Here is a 16,281-nt window from a genome sequence, read left to right as displayed (position 1 = left end):
CTGTAACAAAACAATGTGGAAAAAGTGAAGCAGTATGAATACTTTCCGGATGCACTGTGTGTGTGTGTGTGCGCGCGCGCGTGCGTGTGTGTGTGTGTGTGTGTGTGTGTGTGTGTGTGTGTGTGTGTGTGTGTGTGTGTGTGTATGTGTGTATGTATATATATATATATATATATGTATATATATATATATATATATATATATATATATATATATATATATATATATGTATATATATATATATATATATATGTATATATATATATATATATATATATATATATATATATATATATATATATATATATATATATATATATATAGTACTAAACTTTTCAGTTATAACCCACCTGACAGGCATCTACACCCCCTGAGAGAACGCCAGCACATGTCATGCGGGAAGTGATCTGACCCCCCATTAGCTGATTACACACGGTGCCGTTGATGATGCGAACCTCTGCCTTCTGCAGCAACGTCGCTCCGGAGCCTTCAATAAACACAAACACAACCATTACTAATGAAATCACACACCAGGAAAATAATAAAAAGGTCTCACTAGTTAACAGTAGTTCAAATAACGATGCACTATACACTGCTTGACCAAACAAACAACAACTGGATTTAACGAAGACAAAGATAATAAATACAGTAATATTGTGAGCAAGCAATCCCAGCATTACGAAAGATATGCTACCAGTATATTGAAACATCTGTTTATATTTTCAAAAACAACTAACCGCAGAGTTAATAAACAGAAAAATTTAAAACTGTATGTTTTATATTTAAAAAACCTTTAAATATTATGGACATGACCGGTGTGAAATTAGCACGTGTGTCACTGTCAACGTTCTCAAAAAGTTGATTTCATTTACCAGAGACATGTTGGAGTATTTTTACATGACTGTAAAATACAAGCCTATACAAATAACTTCACAGAAAAGATTAAAATATTCAACTAGAGGTTCTCTTGCCATGTTTGGCAACCCTTATCATCATATTTGTCCGCTATAAATGCACTTCCAGGAGATTAACACGATTTATTTTTTATGCAATTGTAATTTCATTTCTTTTGTCTGTCCTTACTCTTATGCCCACGTAGTCCATGCTAGCCCACCACTGTAATATAACAGCACTATTCCTGAATGTAGTATCCATTAGTCCTATTATGGATTATTACGGATGTCCTCAAAGGTGCCCTATAATGAAAATCTGGGTATACCAAGGCATAGTAGAATGATAAAAGATCAGTATATGGAAATGGGCATACTGTGAGCCTCAGAAACCACAGTTTCTTCATTTTCTTGTAAATTCCACAAGTGTGATACCCCAGTGGACAACAGGCCAATCAGAAGACAAAACAAACTGTGACGAGACTCAAGGGCCGTACCCTCCGGATTTGCATGTATGCCTACTTAAGGTCATTCCTCCGGACCTGACGAGCAGCTGACGTTATCAAGAGAACATGACTCATATGCAGCTCTGAGATCATAATAAAAGCTTTAAAATCATTAATATGCACGCCTCAGGCTGCATTGATAAGCCAAATGTTTTTTAGTGATACAACAGTGACGACTTTTCTCTCTTAGTTATTTTAAGCGTATATTTCACTCACTGTTTGTGGGACTTTTATTTTGAAAACGAGAGCGCCAAATCGGTTACTGTGCATTACTAGGCAATGACAGCACGAGGCAAGTTCAAACTCGCCTCAGGATGCAAAATGCAAGATTTACATATTATACATTAATTCATCTCCACTCCGAAGAGGCATAAGGTATGTTTAGTTACATCTTTTGTTAATTTATTGTGTTTATTGTGAAATTTGATGCGCATGTTTCCAAAAACACATACGTTACTCTGATTGGATTTATATTGGTTAGTTTTTACAGCATACATCATGCTCTTTGTGTGTGTGTCTGTAAGAGTGGCACGTCAGAGCGAAGCTCATTAATATTCAAGACACGAGCCATATATAGTCAATCATGGACCTTCTGATTCTATGAGTATTTTTTGGAGTAATAAATGAGCTTATAAAACCATTTCTGGAGATTTTTTGAACTTACCGAAGCCATAGACCTACTATGTAGATATCAGAAAACATTTTAACTTATTAAACCAATGCAGTATATGGCACCTTTAATAATTATAATTATAATTAATATTTATAATAGGCAGTGTATGAAGAGTTATAGTGTGTTTATTTTGGAGGGTGTTGGTGTGGGGCAATCTCTGTATAAATAATGACATTTGTACTTGATTGGGAAGCTCAAAATATTCGATTAATCATTAACCAAAAGGGTGCGTTTTTAACCAGTTAATGGTATCAGTAATATGATTAAAAATATATTTTTTATATATTTTTGAAGTTCAGCTGCATAAGGGGCCGATCACAGTAAACGCGCTTCTTGCGTTGAGAGGGCCATCTTTTGAATGGTTTAATAACATCCGTGAGTGTTTTGCACGCCACTTATGCGCCCCTCGCGTTTTTGCTGTTGCGCGCTGTGTGCTCGCAGTCGAAATAAAAGTCAACCCTTAAGTAGGAAAAAGCGATGTGTGGTCACGTTTTTTTTCATTCTTCTATCAAATAAAAGCAGAGGCAGGGGTGACTGCAGTGTTTGTGTTGTCAAGACGACTATGGAGATCTTTTAAGGATGAAGGAGAGACTAGTGGTCGCTATTTTGAGCTATCCAGAGCTGAATGACTTCACAAATCTTGAATATCATAACATTATTAAAAATTACAATTATAACAATATCGACAGCAACACTCGCACACAATACGGGTCAGCTGATTCAGTCGTTTCCTAGTGACGTAACAGAGCACCGCGCTTCTTTTTTTTCATGAGGTGCGCCTCATGTTTTTGGAACGGAAAGGCGCGTCCGTTATGATCGGCCCCTGAAGTGCAACATATTTGTTAACTGCCGTAATTTACAAAAAGTCTACATGTGAGCCTCATCATTGTCTTTCATCACACTCAGCGCGCGCAAATGACCCACGTGTGAGAGAGGAAATAAAAACACACAAGCATAAGGTAAAACCAGATGCTCAAGACATAATCTTTAATGACTTATATTAAAAATGTTGACAGAGGCTTGTAATATAACAAATAGAGCGGATTATTAATTCAACGCATAGACCTATTTTCTGTGGAGCGAACGATTTAAGGTAGCCAGGTATTTTTATTTGACGGAGAAAAAAAAACACTGGTTCTTAAAAAGGATACAGAGGTTTTGTTTTGTAATCTAAATTTGTACATTAAGTGAAAAATATCTAGGGCAGGCCTGTTTATTTTATTATTTTTATTTAGTTTATTCTTTATTTCTATGCTGTTGGAAACACTGCATGTGCGTAAAGATGTTATTTTGTTATGTTCTGTTGTTAATATGTTTACATGTTAAAATAAATCAGTATTTTAAAATGCAATATTTAATGTGTCAGACACAAAATAGACTAGTCAATTTTTTTTTTATTAAATAATCATTTAATATTAATCTGACCAGTTAACAGTTAGACGTTTGGCCAGTGGAGAAATTAAAATGATTATGCCCAACTGAGCCTGGTTTCTCTCAAGGTTTCTTTTTTCTTCACTTCCGCCATTTAATGAAGTTTTTTTTTTCCCTCTCCGCTGTCGCCACTGGCTTGCATGGTTCGGGATCTATAGAGCTGCGCATCGTTGGATTTGCTCTTCAGTGTTTGGACTCTCAGCAGTGAATATTAAACCACACTGAACTGAGCTCAACTGAACTGAACTTAAACTCTACAAACTGAACTACACTGTTCCTATTTACTGTGACCTTTTATGTGAAGCTGCTTTGACACAATCTACATTGTATAAGCGCTATACAAATAAAGGTGAATTGAATTGAATTAATATTTGGTTAACGAGTGGCGGTTGTTGGTTGGCAAAATTAACTGAAATGAGCATTCCTAGTACTTAAGATCAAAAGAAAATCGGCACACTGCCACTTTAATATTTTGATATTAAAGGACTTTTGAGAGCTAAAGTGGCAGTGTGCCGATTTTCTTTCGATCTTTTGCTACTGTGTTTATTTTTGTTCGAGCACCTGCCTTCGAGGTTTTTAGATGTGCGCACATTTCCGTTTTTTTGTTTGCTTTACATCCCTCGTTCTTGGCATTAAAAAAAAGGTGTGAAATTAGCCCAACTTCTGGGGCCGTGTGTCCTAAAAGGTTGAAAACCTCTGATTTAATGGACCCTTAACGTAGAGTGTTGTCATACATGCTTTAGAAGAGCAGTTCATTGTATATTAACAATTAACAATTGCAAACATATCAAAATGATCATTTTCAGTTCCTTTACTGACCTCCTTCTCTAGTGGCGCCCCAGCCGGTGATGGTGACAGATGTCCCAGCGGGGAAAGTGTCTGTGGCAGTGGGCAAACAAATTGGTCGAATGGTGTCGCTGAAGGTCACAGGCGCGTCCATCTCCATCAGCGCGATGTCGTTGTCATAGGTGTAGGAGTTGTAATATGGATGAGGAATGACTTGCTTTAAGGCTCTCTTCGTTGCCGTCAGTTTTTCTTTTTGTGAATGAAGACCCAAATATACATCCCACGTGCTTGGCTGAGAATACCTGAGAATTCACAAGATATGCATGTTCTCTCTTTCAGTGTAAATGCTAAAATATAGGGCTGTGCAATTAATCGAAATTCAGTTTTGAATTTTAATTTTGGCTTCAAACGATTATGAAAAAAACATTAATCAAAATAAAATGATTATTACATCATACACCGCCCCCTTTCCAGTTGTACACATTTGTTGTTCTGCAAAGCTCAGTTTCACGTGAAAATGACTAAAAGCATGTAATGTAACTTTTACGGCACGGGACATGTACATTCGAATCATTCATGTTTTTAAAAGCGTAAAAGGGATCGCATGTTGTTGTGTGTATGCGCTCAGTGTCAGAGATGAGCAGAGCACACATCTAAAAGTCATCTTAATACGAGTGCTTTAATGGTCAAATACATGCAAATTTGTGTCAAAGCGCTGTGTTTAGTGATTATTCATATTAACCCTCATTTATGTAAAAGTAGTTATGCTACTACTGCTGCTGTTACTGCTACTACTACTATTGCTGCTGCTGTTATTACTACTACTGCTACTACTACTATTGCTGCTGCTGTTATTACTACTACTGCTACTACTACTATTGCTGCTGCTGTTACTGCTACTACTACTATTGCTGCTGCTGTTACTACTACTACTACTACTATTGCTGCTGCTGTTACTGCTACTACTGTTACTGCTACTACTGTTACTGCTACTGTAACTGCTACTACTGCTGCTGCTGTTACTGCTACTACTGTTACTGCTACTATTGTTGCTGCTGTTACTACTACCGCTGCTCCTACTACTACTACTACTGCTGCTACTATGACTACTACTGCTGTTACTGCTACTACTACTGCTGCTGTTACTGCTGCTGCTGTTACTGCAATTGCTGCTGCTGTTACTTCTACTACTGCTGCTGCTGATACTGCTACTACTACTGCTGCTGCTGTTACTGCAACTACTACTGCTGCTGCTGTTACTGCAACTACTACTGCTGCTACTACTGCTGCTGCTGTTACTGCTACTACTACTGCTGCTGCTGCTGCTGTTACTGCTACTACTACTGCTGCTGATGTTGCCGTTACTGCTACTACTACTACTGCAGTTGTAACTGCTACTACTACCGCAGTTGTAACTGCTACTACTACTATTGCTGCTGCTGTTACTGCTACTACTGCTGCTGCTGCTGTTACTGCTACTACTGCTGCTGCTACTACTACTATTGCTGCTGCTGCTACTACTATTGCTGCTACTACGACTACTGCTGCTGCTGTTACTGCTGCTACTACAACTGCAGCTGCTGCTGTTACTGCTACCATTACTGCTGCTACCACTACTACTATTGCTGCTGGTGGTACTACTACTGCTATTGCTGCTACTACTACTACTGCTGATGATGTTCCTGCCAACACTACTATTGCTGCTGCTGTTACTTCTACTACTGCTGCTGCTGTTACTGCTACTACTACTGCTGCTACTACTACTACTGCTGCTGCTGCTGCTACTACTACTACTGCTGCTGCTACTACTACTACTGCTGCTGCTGCTGCTGCTGTTACTGCTACTGCTGTTACTGCTACTGCTGTTACTGCTACTGCTGCTGTTACTGCTACTGCTGCTACTACTATTGCTGCTGCTGCTGCTACTACTACTGCTGCTACTACTATTGCTGCTGCTGGTACTACTGCTGCTACCACTACTACTGCTGCTGCTCCTGCTACTACAACTGCTGCTGTTACTGCTACTACTACTACTGCTGCTTCTACTATTGCTGCTGCTACTACTATGACCACTACTGCTGCTGTTACTGCTACTACTTCTGCTGTTACTGTTACTACTATTGCTGCTGCTGGTACTACTACTGCTGTTACTGCTGCTACTACTCCTCCTGCTGTTACTGCTGCTACTACTCCTACTGCTGTTACTGCTACTACTACTGCTGCTGCTGTTACTGCTACTACTACTGCTTCTGCTGTTACTGCTACTACTACTGCTGCTGCTGTTACTGCTACTTCTGTTGCTGCTGCTGTTACTGCTACTTCTGCTGCTGTTATTGCTACCACTACTGCTGCTGCTGTTACTACTACTACTATTACTACTACTGCTGCTGCTGCTGCTGGTATTACTGCTACTGTTACTACTAGTACTAATACTGCTGCAGTTACTGTTACTACTACTGCTGCGGTAACTGCTGCTGCTTGTACTACTACCGCTGCTGTTACTGCTACTACTACTGCTGCTGTTGTTGTTACTGCTGCTACTACTACTATTGCTGCTGCTACTACTACTATGACGGTGGCTGCTGCTGCTGGTACTACGACTACTGCTACAACTAGGATGACGACGGCTGCTACGACTTTGCGATCTCAGTAATAAAATATGATACAACATAAAATATAATATTCATTAAGACAGAAGACAAATATTTGATATGGTAATAATAAGTTCACAGTATTATTGTTACTGTATTTTAAAAATTATATTAACGCTGCCTCGCAGACCATAATGTATTTATTTCAAATCATTTTAAAAATGACTCCATATTTTTACATTAGACCCAAGTGTGCAAACTGCTTAAATAGCCGCTATACAGGTGATTGACGGAGATATGCAGATTAAGGAGAGAGAATAAAAACGCAGAGTAAATTTACTTGATTTTGACGTCGTCTTGCACACAGTGGGCAGCCGTCACAATCCAGCGTTCGTTGATGATGGATCCACCGCAGACGTGCGCAATGTTTTTAATATGTAGGCTGACCTGCCAAGGAAACTCGCCCACTTGCGCGTCCTGCCCACCCACAATACGAGACTTTTTGAATGGTGCCTTGATACAGTCTAGAAGAAAAAGAGGGAAAAAATCAAATTAGCAAAACTCCTGTAAAATGTTGAAGAACAGACATGAGGATGTGAGAAAAGACACAAAGTGGACACGCACTGCAGTTTGACTCATCGGAGTTGTCGCCACAGTCATCTTGTCTATCACACTCCGGGTTCGTTTTGGTAATGCATTTGCCATTTCCGCATGAAAAAGTTGAGACTACACATGAATCTATAAGAAAGAAAGACAATCACTGACAAACAGATGAAAACAGTATTTGACAACATTTATTCTTTTAATTTATTAAAGAGACACCATTTTATGCTATTTTAGAGTTTATTGGCATATCAGCTTCAAGACAATTTCATAATACACAGATTGACAACAATAGAAGTATCTGAACCTGGAATTCAGACTAGGACTTTGTCCAAGACAGAGCACATTTCTATCAACTCAAATGTTAAAATGCCCAACTTTACAGCAAAAAGATAAGTTTACAACTTGGTACAAAAAAGATTTTGGTGTATATAGCTAATATCACCCTATGTGACAACTGTGAGGGGGTACTTTTTTTTTATTATAACTTATCCATTACATATATATTAAGCATAAAAATTTTGCATAATTAAGGGCGTAGCCACTTGAGTCGTGACACCTAAAGGCTGATTTATACTTCTGCATTGAGCACGCTGATATTGTCCGGCACAGCCTTCACGTGGTCGCAAATCCGTGGCTGATGCGCACCTCTTAAAAAAAAAATTTAACTACACGTGGCAACGACACATATCGCAAGCTCTGTGGTTAGTTGGCTTGGTAGCTGTGACGAGTGTGGGCGGTGCTGAGAGCTGGGGGAGAGTAGTGAGCCCGTTTGAGCAAGTGTTTACAAGTCTCGAGTCCTGTGAAGGAGCTCCAGATGGAAAGTTTTGTTTTGGGTTTACCTCATGGTTAAAGTTGTTGCACTTCCACCGGTTTCTGCCTCTGAATGAGCGAGTTTTAGCTACTTGTACATTAAGGTAGCGTTCAGAAAAACAAAATACCCATGAAGAACCTCGGCACAGAGGAACATAAAAACCTACTGCCAGCTAGTGTTTCGGAAGTGTTATCACAGAGCAACACAAAACAGCAAGCAAAAGTATAAATGCACGATTACGCGATAGCAAAGAGCATAGAATCACCAAAAGGCGACACTCTGTTGCTATTTGGGAAACAGCCACAAGATGCCACTAGTGTTACACGTGGTGGCCATTATGGGATGAAAATTCCAATAGAAGAACAGCAAGGACAACTAACATTAGACAGAATGAATGAAAATATTGAGTTAAATATGAGGTGAAATATTATACATTCATACACCCCATTGAAAAGCAACATTTTAGACAATATCTCAATGAAGAGAAAACAATTTCCTAAATGTTGACAAGACTAAGTTTAATATATCTGTTTAACTTATAAAAGGTTAACAAAATAACTTAAATTACTAATTTAAGTTTTACTTAAATCAGGGTGATGCAAAAATGAGTAGTAAACATATCGTTCCCATTCTTCAAAACTGACTCCTCTTTTAGAGTTGCTTAAAGAGATGCTCAACTTGATGTCTCTTCAGAATTCCCCATATGTGTTTAATTGAAATCAGATCATGGGACATAATTATAATCATATTACCATAGATGTGTATATATGATGAATTTATGTGTCAGAATTCAATCATATTTGACAGTGGCTTTTAACATAAAACCTTCATTTTCTTTTCGGCTCATTCCCTTTATTAATGTATGGGTCGCCACAGCAGAATGAACCGCCAACTTATTCAGCATTTGTTTTATGCAGCGGACGCCCTTCCATCTGCAACCCATCACTGGGAAACACCCACACACTGTCTTTCACACACATTTGCTACGGACAATTTAGCTTACCCAATTCACCTGTACCACATGTCTTTGGACTTGTGGGGGAAACTGGGGCACCCGGAGGAACCTATGCGAACTCTACACAGAAACGCCAACTGGCCCAGCCGAGGCTCGAACCAGCGACCTTCTTGCTGTGAGGCGACAGCACTACCTACTGCACCACTGCGTCGGCCATAAAAACTTATTATTATAAAAAAATACTATATACAATTATAACATATAATACTGCAATGAAAAGTGTACTGTCAGTCTGTTATTATCAACAACCCATTTTGAATGTCAAGTTAATTTAATTTGACCATGTCAGTATTAATTTATATTATGCTAGTGTGTTAACTATTACTAAAGTAATTTAACCTAAAAGTGACAGCTCCAAAGAAGTATAGTTAAAATATAAACATTAAGTGTGTAAAATAAACTATTAAAAGTGCTGATGATTGTGATAGTAAGTGTTGTATTGTCGTCTTTCAGGCTGTATTTCAGCTTTAATGCGCTATTTAAATAAATAAATAAAAAACAAAGCAGCTGATTGCCATCGCGACAGCAATAAGATGCAACGGACGAACGATCGCTTTCACTCCAAAATGACAGAATCGCGAGGCTGTCGCTGGGCGCTGCTGTTGCAATGGATCGTTCTTTTGAGTGTCGCCTCTTGGTGATTCTAAGCTCTTTGGTGCAAGGTATGGACACACACGTCGATCACTCGATGTAGAAGTATAAACTAGCCTTAAAATTATTCCAGCTGAACTGAAACTCTGAACTCAGGATATACATGGTTTCGGCTACATTCATTCTTCCATGGCGGGGCGCCACTCCAAAACTGATACCGCCACGGCTACATTACAGCTTCTTATTCAAACATTCAGTCAGGTTTTTTTTAATAGCGGGTGATAATCTGCTGCCACAGCTAGAAAAAATCCTAGAGGAAACACTGATATATATTGTATTTTCGCTTTAGTTTTATGTGACTACACAGTCAATTGCCTTTTGGGATTATTTTTTACAATTATCAGATAATATGGTATGCTGTGTGCACTAAATTTTGCTCACAAACCCTTAAAAATCAATGGTTCAATGTATTACAGCCGTGTTTTTAAAAGACCAAACAAAATAAACACTTTATTTATATAGTATACAACCAATCACAAGTGGGCAGAACACAAACGGATTGCATTTAATGAAGTGTTCTGCCCACAGAAAAACTCACCCAAGCAAAATGCTGGTAGAAACTATATATATTATATGTTTTTTATCCAACATACCAGTTCTTGCACAGCCCTCTTCATCTGAGCCGTCATTACAGTCATCCTTGCCATCGCACTTCTGCTTCTCCGAGATGCATTTATCGTTCTTGCACTTAAATTGATCAGCCGTACATCCTGCCAGAAAAGAAGACAGCCATGTCAAATAAGCTGTGAAGATGTTTCTTTTCAAGGAAGATCGAGAGAGACAGAGGCTGTTTTTGAAACTGGGAGATATTTGGACCTCAGGGACCTGCTGAGGGGACATATTTACACATTGCAGGATAACCAATGGAAAACAATTGTGTACAGTTTTGATAATTCACACTTTAATAAGTAAAGAGCTTTTAGGTTTTGGTGTTCATGTATTTTTGCTATGAAACTTTACTTCTATTTTATTTATGTTTTGAAAATCATGTTAACGAATGTATTAAATATGATACATGAGACATTTGAAGGGTGTTTATGTTTTGCTTTCTGCAATTAAAACTACGATTCTCTTTCCAATATTTTCGAAAGATTCAGAGTAGGAACTGACCTTTGTTGGAGTGATATACAGAGTGGTTAAGTAACCTGCTGTATATTGTAATGAAATCTAACTAATCAAAATGCTCAGAATAAATAAAAGCAATAACTCGATAACTCAGTAATTTCAGTAACAATCAGAATATAGAAATGTAAAAATTACTGTTGATTTTTTTTTAATAGTTCTAATTAGTTTATCCTTTAATTATGTTAAATAATTTGGTCACACTTTATTTTGATGGTCCATTTGTTGAATTTAAGTTACATTGCATCTAGTTAAATGTCTGTTGAAGGAGCAGAATCAACAGATATTAAGCAGACAGTCTACTAATACTCAAATGGACCGTCAAAATAAAATGCAAAATAAAATAAAACCAGTAATTGATAAGTTTTAGTAATATTTGTTGTTGTATTTATTTATTTATTTTTAATGTAAATTTGTTTCTTTTAGCTTTAGTTAAACTAAATGAACAACTGAAACATTTCCTTGGCAACTAGCTGAAAAAGAGGTCACACCGTGTTCTAACAACACACTATACGACAAAATTTTAGCGACAAACAGTTTGGCTATTTGACAACAGAAACATTTAAATACCAGCCACTGCACTCCCAAAAAAAGGGTAAACCTTTTAATTTAATGAATACATATTAACATTATTTATAGCCACAGTTCTGACTTTCTTTTTCAAACTGTCTGCTGTTACTTTATTTTCAAGATATGAGGTAAAATATCTGCAGCTGCTTTCAGTATGGCAATAAATGTTACGTAAAATGGTATTTAAAGTCCCCAGGAAATCAAAAGTAATCATAAGATTTTGTAAGCTCACATTGCCAGTTTTGTGGTGAACAATTCATCTGTGCATGTCATAAAAAAAACTAATTGTTTGCTCTTTTAATCTTTAATTGAAATCTGAAAACGCACTTCCTGTTTTTTTCATTTAAATTCTCAGATCACATGATTGAGGAAATGGGCGTGGCTTACATGCTTTACCACACCCCTTAACCACATCAGTTTTGACATCAAACAGAAATGGTGAGGAGGAGGAGTTTGTTAGGTTGTAATAACTCTCCCCAAACCATTTTCCCCATCTCTCTGAATAAAATGCCTACTTTACTACATCCAATCAGCTCACAGTAGAAAAAAAAACAAGCCACACCCACAGTTTTTTCATTTAATATTCTGTTTCTCTAGAAACTGTCACAATACAAAAAAAAAAAAGCGATCGCAGCTTCCAATTCATTGAGACTTTAAACTCACATTAGTAGCATTTAACACTGAAAGCACATAATCAGTACCTGAGGTGATCTTTGTCATAGTAGTTTATGCTGTCGTTTCTCCACAACGCTGCGGAAATAGAAAGCATTTCTAAAATAGAAAATTCATGCAGCGCCATCGCAGATGGTTCGGACAAAAGTCCTTTTAACATGGAAAAGACTTCCTTTACTTTATGGTCGCCCACTGAAGCTAACCAGAGTCAGTACCTGGATGGCAGACCCCATGTGAAAGCTAGGTTACTGCCGGAAGGGGTGTTAGTGAGACCAGAAGGGGGTGCAGTCTGTGTGGGTCCTAACGCCCCAGTGTATTGATGGGGACTCTATACTGCTCAGTGGGCGCCGTCTTTTGGATGAGATATTAAGCCGAGGTCCTGACTCTCTGTGGTTGTTAAAAATCCCAGGATCTCCTTAAAAAAATGTAGGGGTTTAACCCCAGCATCCTGGACAAATTTGCCCACTGGCCTCTGTTCATCATGGTTGCTGCTAGATCTGATAAGTCTACCTTCACCCTAACCCTAAACCCAATCAACACAGTAATGTAAAAACAGTAGTTGTACCGAGTTTTATTTATGTTATCTATTAAATTACCCAATAAATTGTATTTTAGTTTAACCATTTGCCAATATAGTATACTAACTATATAGTATAATATGCTAACCCTTCATATATGGGAAATTAAGATCTTTTCTTGACTTATTTCTTAAGCCCAGGTTAACTAACATTATTTAATTATACAAAAGATCATTAAACAAAGAAACCAGTGAAATTTCTAACTACTTCCTAGATTTTACCTAATAAGCTTTCCTTATAACACCAGTGGAGGCATCAACAACATTTTGAATGCGGCATAAGAAAGAATGAGTGAAAAGTGAGAAAAGACAGTGAGAGAGGAAGAAAGAGAACAGTCTTACCACAGTTGAGTTCATCTGTAGCATCGCCACAGTCGTCCACGCCATCACACCGCCAAAACATGGGCTTACACAAACCATTTTTGCACTGGATCATCTTTGCGTCACATTCTGAAACCAAAACCATCCACGAGTTTAATGAGTATATATGCAAGCTCTGATTTCCAGAGCAAGTGTGTAATTGTGTGTGGGGTTGGAGACCAGGTTCGCTGAAGAACTTACGGCAGTTCGTCTCATCGCTGGCGTCACCGCAGTCGTTCCAGCCATCACAGCGCATGGATGGTTTCACACAGCGTTTGTTTTTGCAAAGGAACAGATCTTGACAGGCTGAGAGATTTACAAAAAAAAAAAAAAAAGAATGATTGCTACAAACTAACTTCTGTAATGTTGTTTTTTTGTGTACACTAAGTGTCCACTGAACACTTTAAACACTGTAACTGGATCAACACTGACATCTTTAGGTAAGGGTTTTCACATGTCTACTACTCTTAACTGTGACCAATTATTAAATAGCTTTTACAAGTTACCCTTTTTTTTTGCTACAATTTTTATTTTTAAACATCATCATACAGGTTGAGACAATGGTTTAATTTTAAAAACTGAATAGGGCTGGTCTGAGTATTTCAGAAACTGCTAATCTACTGGGATTTTCATGCACAACCATCTCTAGGGTTTACAGAGAATGGTCTGAAAAAGAGAAAATATCCAGTGAGCTGCAGTTCTGTGGGCGCAAATGCCTTGTTGATGCCAGAGGTCAGAAGAGAATGGCCAGAATGGTTTCAGCTGATAGAAAGGCAACAGTAACTCAAATAACCACTCGTTACAGCTGAGGTCTGCAGAAGAGCATCTCTGAACACAAAACACGTGTGCAACCTTTAGGCGGATGGGCTACAGCCCCAGAAGACCACACCGGGTGCCACTCCTGTCAGCTAAGAACAGGAAACTAAAACTACAGTTGGCACAGGCTCACCAAAACGGGACAATAGAGGATTGGAAAAACGTTGCCTGGTCTGATGAGTCTCGATTTCTGCTGTGACATTCGGATGGTAGGGTCAACAACATGAATCATGGATCCCTCCTGCCTTGTATCAACAGTTCAGGCTGGTGGTGGTGGTGTAATGGTGTTGGGGGTTATTTTCTTGGCACTTTGGTAACCAATTAGTACCAATTGAGCATCATGCCAATGCCACAGCCTACCTGAGCATTGTTGCTGGCCATGTCCATCAATTTATGACCACAGTGTACCCATGTTCTGATGGCTACTTCCAGCAGGATAACGCACCATGTCATAAAGCGTGAATCACCTCAGACTGGTTTCTTGAACATGACAATGAGTTCACTGTACTCAAATGGCCTCCACAGTCACCAGAACTCAATCCATCAGAGCACCTTTGGGATGTGGTGGAACAGGAGATTTGCATCATGAATGTGAGCCGACAAATCTGCAGCAACTGCGTGAAGCTATCATATCAATATAGAGCAAAATCTAGAGGAATATTTCCAGTACCTTGTTGAATCTATGCCAAGAAGAATTAAGGCATTTCTGAAAGCAAAAGGGGGTCCAACCCGGTTCTAGTAAGGTGCAGCTAATAAACTGTATTTGTCAATAATATACTTTCAATGTCAATAAATTCAACAAAAAGAGTCATCTAGACTCTCCAAAAAGTCATAAAACACTTTCCAGATATCTGAATGTAATAAATAAAAATATTAATTTAGTATTTTTTAAAAAATAGGTAGATTTTTTCTCAAGAGGTCATCCGCTTTATCAACTTGTGTCTTTTTTTTTGGTTTAATTTCCAGCAAACATAGAATTAACAACACTCTTTTATGCTTGGTCACTTTAACTGTTTAGAGGACAAATGTGCAATATATACAAACTGGGATCAAGAAGAGTTACTTTACATATTTGACTTATAACATAATTCAGTATTTGATCCTAAAAACAATTAACTTTAGTACACTTCCATGTACAATGAATAAATCATTTAAGGTTAATCATCTTTGGATCTTGACTTACGGTCGCTGGGCTCATAGGCTTCAAAAGTGGCGGCAAAACCACGATCTACATTTGATGAGTCGGAGACGAACCGCACAGTCGCGATGTTACTGCTGACCGTAACCATTGTGTTTAATTGCTGCCCACAAAGTTTGCTGAAAAGAAACAAATAAACATATACATATAAACTCTCCAGCTGATTGAGTACGGTGATGCAGAAATGGTAGTAAATCACACTTTGAATTGCAATTTTGATCAGATAAATCGCAATTAGATTATTTCTCCAAATTGTGCAGCCCTAAAACACAAAATAAACAACATCTCGTTTTCAACTACACAGACATACATCAGAGCCAGTGGCAGATTCCAGAAGAGCTGGCAGAGATAAAGCTACTCTCAGATAAATTTACATTAACATTATACAGATAAACATTATCACCTAAAAAACTCAAACTACTAACACAACAACAGTAGTATTTACAAAAATTCTGTAAATGGGTAAATTCAACTATTTTACGAATATTCTCCTTTGCCATCACATTCTCTGTAAAAATAGAGTAAAGAACTACTAACTGTAAAGCAGTTCTTATGATCTTATTGGTAGACTACTTGGGTAGACTTATCAGTCAAACATATTTGAGGACCAGACATTAACTATTGCATATACATCCTATACAGTTGTATGCTTCGAGGAACAACACCCAAAGAGTTGTACAACACTAATTTCTGTGAAAAGCTCTAAATTACTGACCTCTTACCAACAACCTCCACAAAATCTCCAAGGCACACTGAACCTGTGGATACCATGAACTTGGGGAACTTCAGCTTGATGAATTTACCAGAAGGCACCTTCAAACAAAAAGAGATGAATAAGTCCTCATAAAACGGTTCAAAAACAAGATTTTAACTACACTAAAATGCCAATTAAGGACTCACCTCGATGTCCCATTGACATGTGGTGTTGGGGGGATAATAATTAGGAAAGTTTGGAGATGTAAAATTACCAGTGGACCCAATCAATTTACCACCACATGCAAGTTCT

General features: G+C 38.1%; 1 protein-coding gene across 4 annotated transcripts in view; it reads right to left on the bottom strand.

Annotated features, from left to right (window-relative positions):
* Nucleotides 1-16,281, bottom strand: part of st14a (ST14 transmembrane serine protease matriptase a) — a 39,666-nt gene that overhangs the window by 2,383 nt on the left and 21,002 nt on the right. For all 4 annotated transcript variants that reach the window (XM_056478172.1, XM_056478171.1, XM_056478170.1 and 1 more), the window contains exons 10-19: nt 16,176-16,279; nt 15,991-16,088; nt 15,261-15,394; nt 13,463-13,567; nt 13,244-13,351; nt 10,554-10,670; nt 7,502-7,615; nt 7,218-7,401; nt 4,320-4,588; nt 351-487 (exon numbers count right to left, since the gene is read on the bottom strand). In XM_056478172.1, coding sequence (XP_056334147.1) covers nt 351-487; nt 4,320-4,588; nt 7,218-7,401; nt 7,502-7,615; nt 10,554-10,670; nt 13,244-13,351; nt 13,463-13,567; nt 15,261-15,394; nt 15,991-16,088; nt 16,176-16,279 — 1,370 coding nt within the window. The remainder of the gene's footprint in view (nt 1-350; nt 488-4,319; nt 4,589-7,217; nt 7,402-7,501; nt 7,616-10,553; nt 10,671-13,243; nt 13,352-13,462; nt 13,568-15,260; nt 15,395-15,990; nt 16,089-16,175; nt 16,280-16,281) is intronic.

This window comes from Danio aesculapii, chromosome 18, assembly GCF_903798145.1.
Source record: "Danio aesculapii chromosome 18, fDanAes4.1, whole genome shotgun sequence".
Taxonomy (NCBI): domain Eukaryota; kingdom Metazoa; phylum Chordata; class Actinopteri; order Cypriniformes; family Danionidae; genus Danio; species Danio aesculapii.
The sequence above is the reverse complement of the archived record's forward strand: the minus strand, read 5'-3'. Positions and strand labels throughout refer to the sequence as shown.